This window comes from Pagrus major, chromosome 16 (genome assembly GCF_040436345.1).
Source record: "Pagrus major chromosome 16, Pma_NU_1.0".
NCBI lineage: Eukaryota > Metazoa > Chordata > Actinopteri > Spariformes > Sparidae > Pagrus > Pagrus major.
The window spans coordinates 1,696,889-1,714,573 of record NC_133230.1 but is presented as its reverse complement, the minus strand read 5'-3'; the positions used below and the strand labels follow the sequence as shown (position 1 = coordinate 1,714,573).

The window sequence follows — 17,685 nt, the reverse complement described above, 5'->3', positions numbered from 1 at the left end:
AGGGCAGAAAATGGAAGCAGAGATTGAAAACAGATTCACTTAGAAGCTGATCCTACATTAGGGGATGTGTGTAATACGCAGGAGTCATCAAGGGTTTGTTCGTACGACCGGAGTGATCCATCGACGGGTCGACACGCTGCACGGCAACACACTGAAACTTCAGCAGGCTGCAGGTCAGAGGTTCAGGGAGTTCTGCTTCACATCGGACAGAGCTCGGGTTTCCTGTCGGACTCAAACACAACATCTGCATGATTTTCCTCCATCTTCTGTTTTACCTCTCCCGTCATTTCCTCCTCGTCCAGCAGCTTTCCACGCTGTTTTCCCACCGACCCTTCAGCCTCCTGCCCGATCAACCTCGTCTCTGTGCTCCAGCTCGCCTGACCCTGAAGCTGTCAGCAGTGAGGCATCATGGGAGTTGTTGTCTTCATTATTAATCAGCCACCACTGCTGATGAAAATCTATCTGATGCGACTCAGGCAGAGGGGTTTTAAAGTTTTATTACGTTTTGTCATGTTATCTCTAATGTTTTCCTGTCCTGTGATATAAACGCTCTTTGCATGTTGAAACAGGGAATTACAGTAACTCTGACAGGACCTGAATGCACCATGTCACATCTAAAATGTGCCTTTTCTCATTTGAACTAAAATTTAAATGTGAAAGGAAAATAATGAGGATGTGAGCGGGGCCGTTTCAACAGTGATTGGCTTTTTCTTCAGTTAAATCAAAATTTCTGCATTAAAAAAAAACAATTTCCTGCAAATTATGAAATTCACTTTTGTGACATCCGTTTGTGTTTTCTGCTCCGTTTCTTCTTTCAATAAAAAACTGATGACAAAAAAAGTCACCTTCACTCGAAAAAAGAGAATTTTTAAACTGTTTTTTTTTTGTCCGTGTTGCATTCAAGGACGCGCCGACATTCAAGAGATGATAGTCGGCTTGACAAAAGGCAGAACAAAAAGAAGGAACAAAGGCTGCCACACACACACACACACACACACACACACACACACACACACCAACATGTGACATCAAACTGACGTGCAGACGTGTTTTAGCTCCATCACACAGAAGCTGTGACTCTTTCTGCTGATCTGTGATTTACATGTACAGGTTGATGATGCTGCAGCTGACTCCGCCCACACCTGATCAACACCTCAATCACCTCCACCTGTGAGAGGAAGCTGTGAGGGAAAGTGATTCAGCCTCAGGAGGATTTCTTCCTCGTTTGTTTCTGTAAATCTGATTTATTTTTTATAAATGCTATCAGAAAGTTGTGAGGTGGAGCAGAAGCACCGAACTTTAAACGGATGTTTGTGTTTGCGGCTCTGAACAGAAGTGTTGACTCGGCTCAGCGTCGTGTTGAAGGTTGTTCCTCTGAGCTCAGACTGAAGGAGACTCTGTGTGAGTCTGTCTGTGTGTGTTTGTGGAGGCGGACGAGCTTCAAGGCCTGTTGTTGGACACTTTGATCTGATTCAGCCTGAATGGATTCATGGACTCGACACCTGTGAGCAGACGGATTCATGTGACACCATGTTGGATTATGAAAGGTGAGTGTGAAGTATTTTCCTCTGCAGCAGCTGCGTTCAGCTTCAGTCCCGACGTGAACTTCATTCATTGAGCCGCATGTTGGTCTGTGTTCCTCTGATCAGTTGGCAGTGAGCGATGTGTGTCCCGGTGAAGCTGGTGTTACTGGAGTTAATATTTTCATGATGACTGACGGAGACCTTGAACCTCCCTCTGTAGACTAACATCACTTCCTTATCTTAATCCAGCCTCAGGCTGTGATTGGTGGATTGTTTGTCCAGCTGTTGGTGAAAATATAAAATGAGATTGTGAATGTTTGTCTCTGTGTCTGAGCTGCACGACTCTGAGCTGCAGTTTGTGCTGCTGTTGATCCTCAATTCATCAAAAGCACCGAGCTGCAGAGGGAAGCATCTCAGCAGCCTCGTCCTCCGTCTTCTTCTTCTTCTTCTTCTTCTTCTTCTTCTTCTTCTTCTTCCTCCAGTAATAGCAGAACATATTTAAAGTTTTAAATGTAACTAGACTCTTCAGGGATTTACACAGAATTTTAAATGGATACGTTTGTGATTAATAGATATTTTTAAATTGAGAAGTTTGTGATTCAATACGTCTGTAAAAATGTTCTAATACTTAAATCAAATATATTTATTATACAACTGAACATTGACGAGTGAAAGTGAAGACCGATTCTGGAGCTGCACGGCTGATTTCTCCACTGAAACGTCTTCAGAAACTTCGAGCTGTTTTGGTTTTATAAGAGAAAGTTTGCCGTGTTGGTCCAGTTTGAAATCCAGGATACCGGTTCTGCTCTGCGTCCTACCTCGTGTCAAACAAAGACAAAACGTCTTACTGCAGTGACAGAAAAGAGTCTGTTAGCGCCTGACGTCCTCTCAGTGACGTGTGTGTGTTCAGGATAATTAAAACGAATTCTGATTAACAAATAGATTTTATGTTTGTGTCACGGCGTCCCTCTACAGGGACATCTGACAGTAACATTGTTAGTGACTTTGACATCACATCATGGAGGCGGTGACAGACAGGTGGACAGACGGGTGGACAGACAGGTGGACAGACAGGTAGCCCCGCAGGCCGAGCAGAGAGACAGACGGCCGCTGACAGCCGCCCACCCCGCCGGCTGTAAATGACAGCTGAGTGTCTCTCCCCTGTAATCCAACTAATAATGTCCCCCTCTTAATATTTTCCCTCTCCCCGCGTTGATGGATGGGGTCAGGCTGCGATTCCCCCGGCGGAGGTCAAAGGTCAAACCGGAGCCTCGGCTCTCTGCTCCGCCACTGTAATGGGAGCTGAAATATTAGTCCTAAACGCCCGCGGACGCCCGACGCCTCAGCACAGATGATGAATTAACTGCTATGAGGAATTACAGATGGAGCATTCAGGAGACACACATGAAGTTTCCTCACACACACACACACACACACATCCTCCTCGTCTACACACCTCCGTATGCAAATGATTGATAATAGACATCAGTGGCGTCAACTTTATGTCTTCTTCCCCTCACACACACTTCCGTTACGTATGCTAATGATTGATTGTCTCCGTCGACGCCGGCATCATCATCGGCTTTTATTTATCCGTCCGTTCTCTGCAGCGGCTCGTGGCCTCTCGCCGCCTCGTATCAGATTGTTTTTTAAATGCGTTTTGACGACTGATGTGGAAACGCAATCAGGACGAAACTCCATGAATCCACATTAAAACCACAATCATCAACCTGTAAACACACACACACACACACACACAGGACACACACACGGTGGTGAGACGTCACTCTCCTGAAACTAGATTTTTTTGGATGTTGTTTAAAGGAACAGTTCAGTCATCACCTCCTCACGGACACGCTGACGGAAAGTCAGGTGAAGGTTTGTGGTCCACAAAACCTTTCTGGAGCTTCACAATCATCTCTACCGTCTGTGATCAAAGCTAACTGAAGCTCACGTCATATTAATATAATTCAAAGACTATTAAAGTTAAAGGTAGAATCAGTAGGATTTGTCCCAGCTGCTCCTGAACACACCACAAAGACAGTTGATAGTTGAGTCTCATTCCCAGGACGTCAAACAGCCACATGTTGGGTTGGTAAAGCGTCCCGAGCAGCAACAAAGAGAGAAAATAAGAAACTCTCTGCAGATACGAGACACTAACACGCCTTTTCTCCCCATTCAGCCTCCCTCTCTGTCTGTTCACGTCTTTTACGTCTTTGTTTCGTCTCGCTGCGTCTGCCGTGCGTGATGTGCTCTGATAGGTTGACATCAGTCTGGTGATGTTGGGAAGGCGGCGTGCGATGACGCCAAATAACAATAATCCATAATTCTCCTCAGATGCATCAAACTAAAGTAACGAGGCTGTTTGAAGCTGTGAGGAGGAGAAAGTTCAGGTGTTTGTGTTCAGATGTAGAGAGGGAAAGTCTCAGAGAGACTCAGGGACAGTACAGATACCTGAAACATGTACTGTAACTAAGTATTTGTACTTTGTTACTCACCTGCGTGTGTGTGTGTGTGTGTGTGTGTGTGTGTGTGTGTCACTCTTTTGAACGTAACAGTAAAAGTTGGTGACACTCGTCTCGTTCATCCATCACGACTCGTAGGAAACCCGGCTTGTTGGTTTTGTCTAAAATCTGATCTTGTGAAAATAAAACTGATGATTTCTCTGTCATCAGCTGTCCGTCAGCGACGCCGGAGAAAAAAACAAAAGAAAGCTCAAATGAGGAAACGGAGACATGTGATCTTTAACGGACTGATGGTCGGCTTAATGGAAAGACACGCGTGTCTGCGGAGATGACAGGACGCCTCCACAACGGCTTCACAGAGACATGACGGGGAGTTATTGACTTTTGTTGTGTTTTACAGCAACTCAGAGAAACTGGTGACAGCTTTCTGACTGTGTGTGTGTGTGTGTGTGTGTGTGTGTGATGGTGCGTTTAGGTACAGCGAGAAAGCTCGTTTTTATTTGTGCGTCCCTCATCTTTTCCTCGTCTGCAAATTCACAACATTAAATCAAACAATTTAAGATCATCTGGATTTTTTTCTGCAGATGAAATATTTCCAACGAAACATCATTGTTGCCTTTTTCACTGATTTTGCACGAACCTCTTGAACCTCATATTATTCTGCATCTTATCAAACACCATCGCAGCGTCTTTCAGAAAGCTCTGCTGACCCCGTTGTAATATTTATAACCTAAACGGACTCGTCGCTACTTTCTACTACGTTCCTCCTTTGCAGCTGTAATAACATCTGCAGCCACTAGAGGTCGCTGCCTAGCAAGAAACCTAAATATGGGTCATAGTAAGCTGCTTTCATGCGCCGCTTTTCCACCAAATTTAGCAGCTCTGCACTGACGTTGCGTTGTACGTCACGGATGCACCGGAAACAGCTGTGACAGAAGAGAAAACAACCACAGACCACATCACAGATTCCTTCCTGATGCACGCGCCACCACCACACGCGTCATCACTACTCACATTTAGCGTGTTCACCCGGGTCTTGCGTTCAGATCAAAGCTGAGCCGAGCTGATAAAAACCCGGGTCCACTGCAGAGTCGACTGACCCGGGTGTAAATGCAGAGTTCACACACACGAGCACATTAGTCGAACTATGAGGACGTTTTCTGATGAGGACGGGCTGAATATTTATCCATCTAGCTTGTGTTTTCCAGAAATCCTGACCCGGTTACTCGAGATAATCCACAGGCCGTGTTGTGAGTAACCGGGTCAGGATTTCTGGAGAGAGAAGGCGAACGCCAGGAAGGAGAAGTATTGTGTTCAGATCAGGACGTGCGTCATCTACGAATAACGAGTCACGATTATCAGACTCGGTGCTGCAGACGGAATGAAATCAGTATGAAAAATAATTGTGATTATTGCACCTGAACGCACCACGACAGAAAGTACAGTGTGAGAAAGTGTTTGTTGTTCTGCTGCTGGAGCTGTGTGTGTGTGTGTGTGTGTGTGTGTGTGTGTGTGTGTGTGTGTGTGTGTGTGTGTGTGTGTGTGTGTGTGTGTGTGTGTGTGTGTGTGTGTGTGTGTGTGTGTGTGTGTGTGTTGTCCTGGGGGATAACAGCAGGTTGACTGTCCTGATTCTGTCTGCTGTACTTTACCTGGTCACAGCTCAGTAATACAGTCAGCACACACGCAGCCTGTGATGTAAACACACACACACACACACACACACACACACACACACACACACACACTGCGGAGCTGAATGCATGTTATATCAAACGCATACAGTGCACGCAAACACACACACAGCATGAGTCAGAGGCAGGTCAGCGGTCACGTGGTCGTACTTAGAAAGATACTCTCTCTCTCACACACACACACACACACACACACACACACACACACACACACACACACACACACTGTTCAGAACCAACACACACAGAACTAATTCTATAAGGGGGTCCAGCATGTCTCCCCTGAAACCTCCAGTCCAATTCATTTGATTTCATTAGAGAGGGAGAGCGAGCGAGGTAAACTGTACTGCAGGCGAGCGAGCCGGGCTGCAGCGGTGGTTTTCATTAGGAGCTGCTGGTTAGAGCTGCGATCCAATTTAGACTGCGGGCTGGCAGAGTGGAGAGCTGTGTGTTTTTATTGGTATTTAATCAGCTCAATTGGGACGTTTTATTAGTGCAATGCTTTGTTTCGGAGGACAGACGAGAACTGTAGGTTATTAGGGGCTCTCAAAGTGAGGCGCGGAGTCCCAGCAGGGGTCCGGCCGGGGAGTTCGGAGGGTCCAGAGGAGGATGAAATATTGAAAATGTGTCCTGGGCGGCTCGATGAGGAGGAGGAGCAGTAAAAAAAAACGCCAGAGTTTGGGGTTCGATTCCCCCTCGCTGGAAATGTCAGGATGCAAATGAGAGTTTTAGTTCTGCGAACGTGTCTCAGTGCCGAGCGCCGAGGCCTCTGCAGAGCAGCTAACACAGCAAACACAAAGTCAGAGTACAGAAGAGCCGAGGCTTCACGTCAGGGAGGCTAATTAGCTCACTTTGCTATCGACTAGCGTGGCTCGTGTAGGTCCACTTTGAGAAAATGCTAAATAGCTAAAACACGACTGAGGTGACATGACGTCGCTCGTGTTTCTGTCACATCAAACCCAGGACGAGCAGCTGCAGCGGCTGAGGAAACAGATCGGGACACTTTAAAACGAGGCGGGAGGCGTCGGCTGCTCACAAAGACTAAAAGGAATAAAATCACCTGAGTGGACGTGAAAATGACGCGACACAGTTGATTTTACTGCACGACTCCCAAAACAAACACTATATAAAGTAAAAAGTAATAAAAAGGTATTTGTTCACTGTGTGCCACCATGATGCCGTGATGTTTATGTCGACGTCGGGCTCGGTGGATCTTCTGATGACACGACAGGCTCGGCGGTCAAGTTAACAATAATCAGTAACGTACAACGTCCAGTTAATCCTTCAAAATAAAGCTTGCTGACAAAAAAACTCACATATTGTGACTTTTGGACTGTTAACGTTAAAGGATCATACTGTGGGTTAAAATAACGTGTCCGACCCGGTCTCCAGAATAAATGTTAGCTCAGTAAATTTGTGTAAAACCACAGATAAGTTAAAACTCAACGTCTCTTCATGTTGTTTATTTAGACTGAATGTTCTGGTTCCCTCTCTCACAGCGCTGTTTAAGCTCTGGTGAGGGTGAAGAAAACATCACGGTTTGGTTTAAAATACCTGTTTTGGTCGGCACGATCACGGATGTCCCGGTCTCCTTAAAGACATCCGGTGGTGTGACTCGGACTGCGGCCTGTTGGCTGTAAGTTAACGTATCTGTGGTCCCACGCTGTCTTGTCCGTGTCGGTCTGAACGTTGAGCTTGACGGTTCAGATAATCTGCTGATGAAGATCTCATCAGGATGCAAGTGTTGCTGGAGTTTGAGACCTTCTTCAGACTTGTGGACAACCCAGCTGCTTCAAGCTGCGTACAAATGACTTCAGACTTTTAAATTACATGCAGTACTTTCACCGAGGTCCAGTTTCACCCAGGAGACCAGTGTTTTGCAGTGTTTCCACTAGCCAGTCGAGCCGTGCTTGATGGACCTCCTCGAGTAGGGCCGAGCCGCGATGACGTCCTGCGACCGACCTGTAACAAACACCCGTCAATTCTGAACTCATGTTTTGTAAAGTCAGTGTTCATGTTGAGTTGCTGAAAACACGTTTCCTGTGATGCTGCTTCACAATAAAAGCTTTAAAATGACTGAATAACGGAAGGCTTTTATTGTGAAGAAGTTAGAGGAAATGAAACGTCACCTTCAAGCAGGCAGAGCAGTCAAACCGAGTCCGGCCAGGCGGCATTTGTGTCTCCTGTGAAACCAAAAGTCAACTTTGTACGTTTGTAAGTCATCTTTTCCTAAACCTGACCGAATTCACATTTTCACAAACGTGTTTTTGTTCCCAAAACGATGAAGGTCATCGTCGGCTCTTCACATCACGTAGGTCACATGCAGCAAAATTAGACTTTAGCTTTTATATTGCAAAGTTTGATGAGAGCGACTGGTTTTTATCAGCTGCTGTTTCCAGTGAGGAGCCGGACAGATTCTCAGTTTGACCTTTTAATTGACCTTTTTTTTAAAGTAATTTCTCTTTTAGGAACAAATGTGAGCAACAACACGCAGACTGAAACATCCCTGTCTTTATGTTTTAGTTTCATTGAGCTCAGCAGAAACAAAACGAGCTGCGAGTGGCAGAAACATGTGGAGAAGGAAAGAAAGGGAGAGATTTGTGAAAGTGAGGGTGAGAGAGGGAGATAATGAGAGAGAGAGAGGGGGAGGAGACTGTGTGTGTGTGCGTGTGCGTGTGGATATGACTTTATTCGGGAGTCTGATCACACACGGAGCTCCAGTGAGCGCAGAGAGGAGCGCAGCGGCTTCAGCTGTTCACACATCAGATCACAAACACCTGATGGAGAATTTACGCACACTGTCACTTCAGCTCCGTGCGTCTTTCTTTTGGCACAAAACCCGCATTTAACCGTCTCCATCCCCGCAGAGACACAGCAGCGGGAACATCTGAACTCCTGAGGTTGAAATAAAAATCGCAAATCCACTTTATGAGAATAAAAGTGACACTTCAGGAGGATTTGTTGTGTTTTACGCGCAGAAGTTCGTCTTTTCTCTGCCTCCGTGCGCTCCGGTGGAAGTTTGTGCGTATTTATTCAACATTTTGGTTCCGTTTGAGGACTTTTATGAGCAGAAACATGCGAGGAATATAAAAAAAAAAATAAAAGGTGCCATTTTCTATATAAACGTGCTCTTTATCATCGCGCTGCTTTAAAATAAAAGTCCAGTTTACAGCTGCTGCTGCGCAATAAAGCGAGAGGAAATGTCGTCCTGCTGAACAAACAGCGCTATCAGTCAATCTCTCTCTCTCTCCCCCTCTCCCTCTCTCTCTCTCTCTCGAGCGCAGAGGACAGCACACACACACGCACGCTCATACGCGCACACACACGCAGGCGCTCGCCGACATACCGACACACACTCTCCCGCCGCCGCCGCTGCTGTATCACACCAATGTCATTGCCGAGCTCGTGCTGCTGAGAGCCGCGCGCTCACTGACTGACCGACCGACTGACTGACTGACTGCTCTCCTTCAGGTCCGCTGCTCCCACAGACACCCACCCGACACCACCGGCACGCACACCAGGCGGGAGCGGAGCCGGGGACCGGGTGCCTTCCCTCGGATGGAGAGCCGGCGGCGGTGCCCGTGTGAGAGCGGAGAGTCCGGAGCTCCTGCACCCGGAGACAAGTGCACACACACGGCTGTCCGTCTGCCTTTTAACCGGTGAAATAATCACCTCTTAGATCCACTGATCCATTGATCCCATTGACTGCTGAGTGGGAGGAAGAAGAGGAAGAAGAAGAAGAAGAGGGGGAGACCGCGCGCACCGGAGACGCCGGGACCATGATCCGGAGCTGCACGAGGGTGCACGGAGGTTATCAGTGACGGGAGCCGGGAGGAAGAGAAAGAGAAGAAATAAGAGGAGAAGCTTTCTGATGTTTTCCTCTCGCGCAGTCTTCACTCACTGATCCAGCTCAGATATTGATCCACTGATCGGAGACTGTTTTGTTTTGCGCACCGGGACCATGATCCGGAGAGTTATATCCGAAGGTTAGAGACGAGAAGAAGAATAAAAACAACAAAAAGAAGCTTGTTGTTTGTGTTCTGCTGCTGAATCAATAGCTCCATTGATCCCAGTGATCCCACTGATCGGGTCTGCTCTGTGTTGGGAGGAAGAAGCCGGAGGTTGTTGAACTAGACGCGGGAGCGCAGCGGACACGGACGGGGGACCATGATCAGGATCTTCCCGGATTTCAGCGTCCAGGTGACGGCTTCGGCGGGCGGCGGACCCGGGGCCGGAGGCGGAGGAGGCGGCGGAGGCGGTGGGATGGTGGCCGGACCCCAGGTGGGGCGGGTGCCGGTGCAGGTCCCCGGAGCCACGAACGGGACCCCGCAGGGCGTGCAGGGGATCACCGCCTACCAGCAAAGGTACGTGGGCAGCTGCAGAGGAGCGACCTGTAGCTTTAATGTAAAGAAATGTAGAAAAGTGTCTCATGAACACTTCAGGAAAAAACACTTAATAATCCTGAAGTGTTGCTTCATGTCTCCTGTCACAGATTTATATTTCATCCTCCTGTAATCTATTTCTAAATCTGTGACAGGGTCTGTTCATGGGACACTTGATGTTCTGGGCATCTTTAACTCAGTGGACACTTTATTTATTTTTGGTTTGGTATTTTGTGAAGACCTTCTTCTTCCCCAGTCATCATGAAGCGACCGCCGGCTGTCAGCTGGTATTTTTTAAATCAAAGTTTTAGAGAATCACCGTCGACCTTCGCTGCAGGTGTGTGAAACTGGATGAAGGTGTTTTATCGTTATCGGTGAGAGTCTGCGTTCGGATAAATGTTCCCAAAAACCGCGGCCTTCTCCTCTCTCACTTCCTTTTTTATTGAATTTTTCTAGCAAACATTGACAGAGAAAAAAAAAAAGGAGAATGTGGTGACACGAGAGGATTAAATTCAACATCCACGGCTTGGTTTTTAAGTTTTGTGTGAAGGAGGAGAAAAAGAGGCGTCAGGCTGCAGTGATTCAGAGGAAACACAGCAGACAAGTTCAGCTAATTCAGAGGAAAACCTGCGATGAGTTTCTGCAAATTCACTGGAAATTTATCGTCGTGATTTGTGGAGAAAAGAAGAAGCGTTGAGTGTTTTCCAGCTGCTGGTGAAGCTGCGTCTCCTTGAGTCCGACTTGTTTCGTGGGGACGATTCTCTCCATCCGTCCTGTTATTTCCTTATTTCCCCTCCGCGCTGAATCTAAATGATTGCTTCCCCCCGTCCGGCCGCTCAGTAGGGTTGTTTTTTCTAATCATCCGGAGCTGTGGGGGGGCCACAACACACCCCACACACACTCACACACTCTGGCCTTATTACCCCTAAAAAACCCCTCTGTATTATGGAGTGTGTGTGTGTGTGTGTGTGTGTGTGTGTGTGTGTGAAGTCTAAAAGCTATGGGGAGCAAACACGACATAAATCACAAGCCGGGCCCTCTGAGAGCGTCTCAGCCCTCTAAAGCAACAAATACGAGGAGAATAAGGGGCCGTATTGTTATTTAAAGCAGGGCCGCCGGGCCGCCGGGCCCCCACACGGGACGCAACCTCATGTTTGTGTCCATATGTGGGAGGATTAGAGTCGAGGTTCGACACCTTCTCTGATAATTTCTGCAGGAGTTGCAGCATGCCGTCAGCCGGCGGGCCCGTCACGACTCCTCCAGGACCCTCTGAGGGCCCCTGAACCGCAGTTTGAGAACATCCACACAGGCCCAACTGATCTGAGCTCCACCAGGAGAAGGTTTCAGTATTCACGTGTGGGTTTCTAACGGCCGCAGACATTTTAAAAAAGCGTCTCCCCGTCTTTGGATCCGGCGCCTTCCTGCCTTCCTCCCTCCCTTCCTCGGCCTCTCTCCCCCGTCTCTCTATCTATACATAATGTTTCCCCCAACAAACAGCTGGGAGCTAATATGTTTATACATTACGCTCCATTATCCACGTCGCCTCCGTTTGACTGCTCTCAGTAAGCAGAGCTGAGACGGAGAGGGAGACGGAGCAGCCGGGAGCGAGGAGCGAGCGCTCGTTTCCACCGACGACCGGACGAGGTTACAAAAAAAAATAAAATCAGACGCGGCCGCGGCTCAGGAGGCAACACATGGAGCGAAACCGGCTCTGATGCATCGATAAAAAACCCAAAACATGTTCAGATTTTATTTGTTTTTATCCCCTAAAATCCTCCATGTTGGCGTCAGAGAGGCTGCTGGGAGGTCAAACCCGTGACCTCTCAGACAAACTGCCCCTGCCGTCGCTCCGTCAATATTTCTGAGCAATTTTTAAAACACGGTTTGTCAAAATCTGCGACCTCATCTGATTTACACGCTCACTTCAGATCTGAAACATTAGTGAGTCCGTGTGTTGAAGCTGCAACACGTCGACGCCGGCGTTCATCACCAGGCAGCTCGGCTCGTGACGCTCGTCGGCTGGAGGTCGCGGTTCCCCCTCATCTCTCCCCCCGGTCTTTATTTCCCACCACAGCACCGCCTGTAACCCCGTGTTTGTGTGGAGAATACCCAGCATGCCTTTGACCTTGACAGGTCATTGGTACAGAGAGAGGGGAGGCTCTTTCAGCTTCCAGGGCTGCAGCCCCGAGGGTTAATCACACAGCACAGCGATTAGCTCACAGTGAATTATACATTTAAATAAAATAAGAAAGAGAATTTAAATGAATGTTGAGAGAAATAAAAAAAGATAGAGGAGAGGCAGGAGGAGAACGAGCCGGCGCTGGCGTGACCACATGACACGACGGCCTGCAGACGGGTTCAGGCTTCAAAATTAAAAAAGTGATTTTTGTTTTTAGACATGATGAAGCTGAAGCTGAAGCTGAAGCTTCCTGTCAGTCAGCTCCAAACACCACAACAGACTCACTGCTCAGTTAATGCAGCTCTAAAAGTTACTCTCATTTATTATTGTTGGATATTTGATGTGTTTATTGATCTGACCTGATCTCCATCCAGATAAATCCCCCAGCATCCTCCTCTGCTCTGCTCTGAGCACACTGGAGGTGGTTTTTGGGGAAATTTGTGTGTTTGAATGTTATAAAATCTGGATAATAGAAGATAAAATATCAACACACACACAAACTGCAACTGAGTGGCGTTGTTGCGCCGGGCTGGAGAAAATCCCGGAGATGTGTGGTGTCCCTTTTTTTCTTTTTTTTTTTTTTTTTTGTTCCTGTCAGCAGCCAGAGGAGGAAGAAAAAAATGCTCCGAAAAAGCAGAGAGCTCTCTGACCGCCCAGCGACGCTCCGCCGCGGGGACTGTAACGCGGATGTTTGCGCTGCAGCGGCGAGAATGTAAAAAAACCAACCATTCAGTTTGACGCGCCTGGTTTCTGCCTGTTTTTTCTTCCTCCGGAGCGCGTGCAGGAAAATCTAGTGTGGTGCCAAGAGAGAGAGAGAGGAAGAGAGAGGGGAGAGAGACAGCGGGATCTGACAGGCATCCACCCCGGGTTCCCCCTCACTCCGCTCGGCATGCCTCTGCTGCTGCAGCCCGCTCCTCGCCTCCACCTCCACCTCCACCTCCACCGCCCGTTGTTTCCACGCTGCTGAGCGGCGGAGGACAAGAGACAAGCACGAGACGCACGCACGCACACGTTTTCCCACACACACGCACACACACACACACACGGACATGGCTTTGTCTTAACACACCGACCATGACGCATTGCTGTCAGGGCGCAGCGCACCGCCGCCGCTCCGCGTCCGAATCAACCTGATCCAGGAGCGAGAGAGGGGGGAGAGCGGAGAGAGAGAGAGAGGGAGAGAGGGGGGAGACCAGAAAGTGAGAAATCAAATAATTGTTGCAGGAAGATGGCGCCCACCAAGCCGAGCATCCAGCAGGACCCGACGCGGAGAGAACGGTAACGGGGCTCGGATTTCTGTTCGTGCACACACACACACACACACACACACACACACACACACACACACACACACACACACACACTCCTCCCTCACTGCATGTTTACAGCGGAGCCCGGCGGGAGGGAGGGAGGGAGGGGGTGGGGGGGGGGGGGACCGGCTGTTCCGCGTCGCTTTGCGTTTGATTCTGAGCCTGGAGGTGTCGGGAGGACCGCCGGTACCATCCAGAGGAGAGCCGAGGTTGTGTGTGTGTGTGTGTGTGTGTGTGTGTGTGTGTGTGTGTGTGTTGTGGCTGGGTAACAGGTCGGTTGGCTGCTGCTCGGAGGGAATCAGAGAGACTGTCTTTGCTTTGCTGCTGTGGTCTCGCCTTTTCCTGCCCATGCATGCGTGTTATGTGCGTGTGTGTGTTGAGTGTGTGTGTGTGTGTGTGTCTGTACCTGTGGAAGCCATGCAGTGTGTTGACGCTCCGAGCACAGCAAAGGTGTGTGTGTGAGCGTCGAGGAAAAACATGTGCATCCATCGATGACAGACCTGTGTGTGTGTGTGTGTGTGTGTGTGTGCGTGTGTGTGTGGAGGAATTAACAGGAAGTTTTAATGTGGAGGGGTGTGCAGGTGGGGGGGTCACCTGTGCAGGTCACACTGAGCAGACCTGCTGATGACCTCAGAGCTGCTTCACCAGCTCGCTCTGGTTTCTTAAGGTGGAGTTAAGGTGGAAGTGCGTCTACCTGATCGGTTCTGATCTGATCTGTTCTGTTCTGGACAGAAACACCTTTTCTGTCTCGTCACCTGTTGATGAGGAGGTTCTGTCGCTTCATGTTTTGTACCTGCTGTCTCCTGGATGCTCGGTTCTTCTTCACCTGTTGATCTGGAGACGTGCAGTCGCAGGACGTTCTGCAGACGTGGTGACGCGTCGAGCTTCTTCCTGCAGGAACACGTTTATTTTTAACTTGTTGACTCAGAGAGGATGAATCAAACGGATCTGTTGTTGTTTTTTTGGTAGAAACTTGAAAAACAATCAGATATAAGAGCCGTTCTCTCCAAGCAGCTTTGTTTTTATACCTTCGGTCTATTTCTGTTTCCTCTGACAAACATCTGAATACGTTTCTACTCTTATTTGTCTCTACCTGTTGTTCCTCTTCTTCTCTCTGTGAGACAGACTGTATCAGACGTGGCTTCCTTCATAGAAACTTGTATTTTTTGTAGTTTTTATACATTTTGTTTCCTTCATGTTTGTTTAAGGTAACACTCACCTCTGCTGGCTTACGTACGATTTAACGGTCTGTGTTCACGATCTCGTTTCAGAGTTTACACGTCTCGTAGCTAAAGTTCACTAACATTTAATTGCCGCAAGAAAACGACAGCAACACGAAGCTAAACTGCTTTTGTTGACTTAACTGCAGCGTCTCCACACAGCAGGGGGCGGTGTGCACCTTTACAGTTGTTTTGTGAGCAGCCAATAAAAACAGAGAAGAAGAACAAACACGCTGTTGTCGCGCTCGTCACGCCGAGCTGCTGCAGCTGTGTAGAGCCACACACCAACAACACAACTCAGCAGGAATAGCAAATAAACCACCTTTGTCAGTTTCTATTGTCGGTTATTTTATCGGTGTCGGTCATGAGAGTCAGGTGATCATCGGTTATCGTATCGGCTGGAAAATATCCACATCGTGCATCGATAGTCAGCATAAAACAACCACGACAGAAGCATCACGCGGGTCGGGCCGCTGTGTAAATATGTATCTGTAAAACGTTTCAGTAACGGCTGAAAATGACGACACAAATAAAGAAGTGTGACGATGTAACGTGTCTCCACGTGCAGCTCAACGGACAGGAAGTGACTGTTGCTGGTACCGCGACGTCACGGTGATCGGGTCGATGTGCTTCAACATCACGTACAACTTCTTTCATTCTGGATCCATTCTTCAAACGAAGCAGGACTCATGTTGTTTGATGAGCCTCGATCACTTTTTCTCAAACAGCTGCTGCAGTTATCTGATCCAGTTTTTCATATCGCGATATGAATCACAGGAACAGAAAATATCACAGTGTCCGTTTCCTTCCAGTTTGGTGCCGGACGTTTCGTATTGTTTCACTTCGTGTTGAAAGTTCAGATGAAAACAACATTTTTAAACAGAAAATCGCAGAACGGAGCAACAAATTCATTTAATCTCATTTGTGAGTTAATGCTTGTCAGTGCCAGTTGTTTTGTAAAAACCCTTTTTAGAGTAATTATGTTGTTAAAAAGTGACGAGGACGTAGCTGGTGATGACAGAAAGTGGTGGCAGTGAACTTTGGTAGAAACAACTTCAGTTTTTTACCTCTTGTGTTTCTGTTTCGGACACATTGTGAACATTTCTCTGGATATTCTCTTCGACATACATTGGAATGATTTATTAATTTTCTTCACGTGAATTTGCGCTCGTTGTCTCCAGTTGATCGTCGTTGTGAGTCTTCTGCCGGCTGTGATGTTCAGAGGTGAAAGAGACGACGAGGCGTCTGTTGGTGTTGATGCACAGGTGATGTCGTCCGTGCTGATGAGCGCTGACGACACAGTGTCTCCCTGGTTGTCACCTTTACACTAACATCTGTTGACGTGAAGAAAAAGGTGCAGCGATATGATTTTGCGTTGCGGCTCGTCGAGGTCGTCCGGCTCGTCGTGTCGCCGCTTTTATTTCAGTCAGACGTCCTCGTGTCGAACAACACGACAGCTGCTGCGACAGGACGGCAGCTGACGGGAATGTAAATGTTCACTCAGAGAAAAACATATTGTGTGTTTTGTTTTCTGCTGCAGCTTTCTGTTTCTCTGCAGTCTTGTAATTATTTGTAAGGACTCAGGTGTGTGTGTGTGTGTGTGTGTGTGTGTGTGTGTGTGTGTGTGTGTGTGTGCGCGCGCACCACAGGAACAAACAGCCCATCAGACAGCAGCTGTGTCGGTGTTGCAGTGACTTTCACACTTCATATTAGAGTTTCGTGACTCAGATCTGATGATTTCTCATCACCGTGATCAGAACCGACCCGCAGCCGGCATCAGAACCTGTTTTGGGTCATGTTAGCATGAAGTACCACAAGAACTGATGCTTCTGTTCAGCTGAAAGGTTCCTCTAACCGGGCGTGACCCCGGCTGATGTTGCATGACTGGGCTTTTTTCTTCTAGTTTCTTCTGTTCTTATAAAATCTTGATCCATTTTTTTGAGAGTATCGATCAGTTTGTAGAAAAACATCCTCTGAGATAAAATCGATCAGATCTGCAGAATGTGAGCTGCCATCACTCCTCGTGTCTGAACACCAGCTTCAGTCATTGTTTCTTACAGGAAGCAGAAACTGACGTCGAGTTTTTAAAAAGTCTTGATTGGAGAAATCCGTCCGGGGATGATGTAATGAGATCTGTTGTCAAGGAAACACAAACACGTTGTTTCAATGACTGGACAGTTTTTGTTCCTGCTTCGGCCTCGAACGTTGCATTTATTGATTTATTGTAAGAAGCTGCATTAAAAACAGAATTCACAGGCGACTGCGTTGAAGAAAATGTTGTTGCAAAGAAACAGGAAGTTGTTTCTGAGTCTGATCTGAATCACTTCAGATACGACAGAGCTAGCTTAGCGCTAGCCTGCAGATGACCAGCTGACTGGTACTGGAGGAAACTCTGATGTTGGCTTCATTTTTCTTCTTCAGAGATCCTTTATTGATTAGTTTGTGAAGAGGGTTCACTCTGGACAGAGTTTTAGAAACTGAGCTTTGTGACAAACTGAATTTCTCTCTCGTTGTTTCTCGTTGAATCCCTGAAGGCTGCTGGATATTATTTGAACTTGTCTAAAAGCCACCAGGATGAAGTCCAGCTGTTGATGTTTATAATCCCAGATTGGGTCGAAGTAGAACATCTTTTTAACGCCGTGCATGCTGGCTTGTAGTGTTTCTTTTAATTTCGGACTTGTCTCTGTGTCGACCGCTTGTGTTGTCACGATTTTAGAAAATAACACAACATTTAGGTTTTAGTTTTTCGGTTTCTTGGCCTCAAGTCTCAAACTGGATCATGATGATGATTTCAGCCATGACGACGTTGACGGATAGTCGCCAAGTAAAGACGGTAAACTTGAATATTTCAGCAAGTGAACAAACATAAAATCCAGAGCGAAGCAGATGAGAACGATGTATTAATGACAGTTTAT

The 17,685-nt window shown here is 47.6% G+C and overlaps 1 protein-coding gene across 1 annotated transcript in view; it reads left to right on the top strand.

The window, feature by feature from the left end:
• Positions 1 to 1,215: 1,215 nt before the first annotated feature.
• Positions 1,216 to 17,685, top strand: part of npas3 (neuronal PAS domain protein 3) — a 263,350-nt gene continuing 246,880 nt past the window's right edge. Inside the window, exon 1 of the mRNA XM_073483920.1 lies at positions 1,216 to 1,547. Within this exon, the coding sequence (XP_073340021.1) occupies positions 1,531 to 1,547 (17 nt within the window). The 5' untranslated portion in view covers positions 1,216 to 1,530. The remainder of the gene's footprint in view (positions 1,548 to 17,685) is intronic.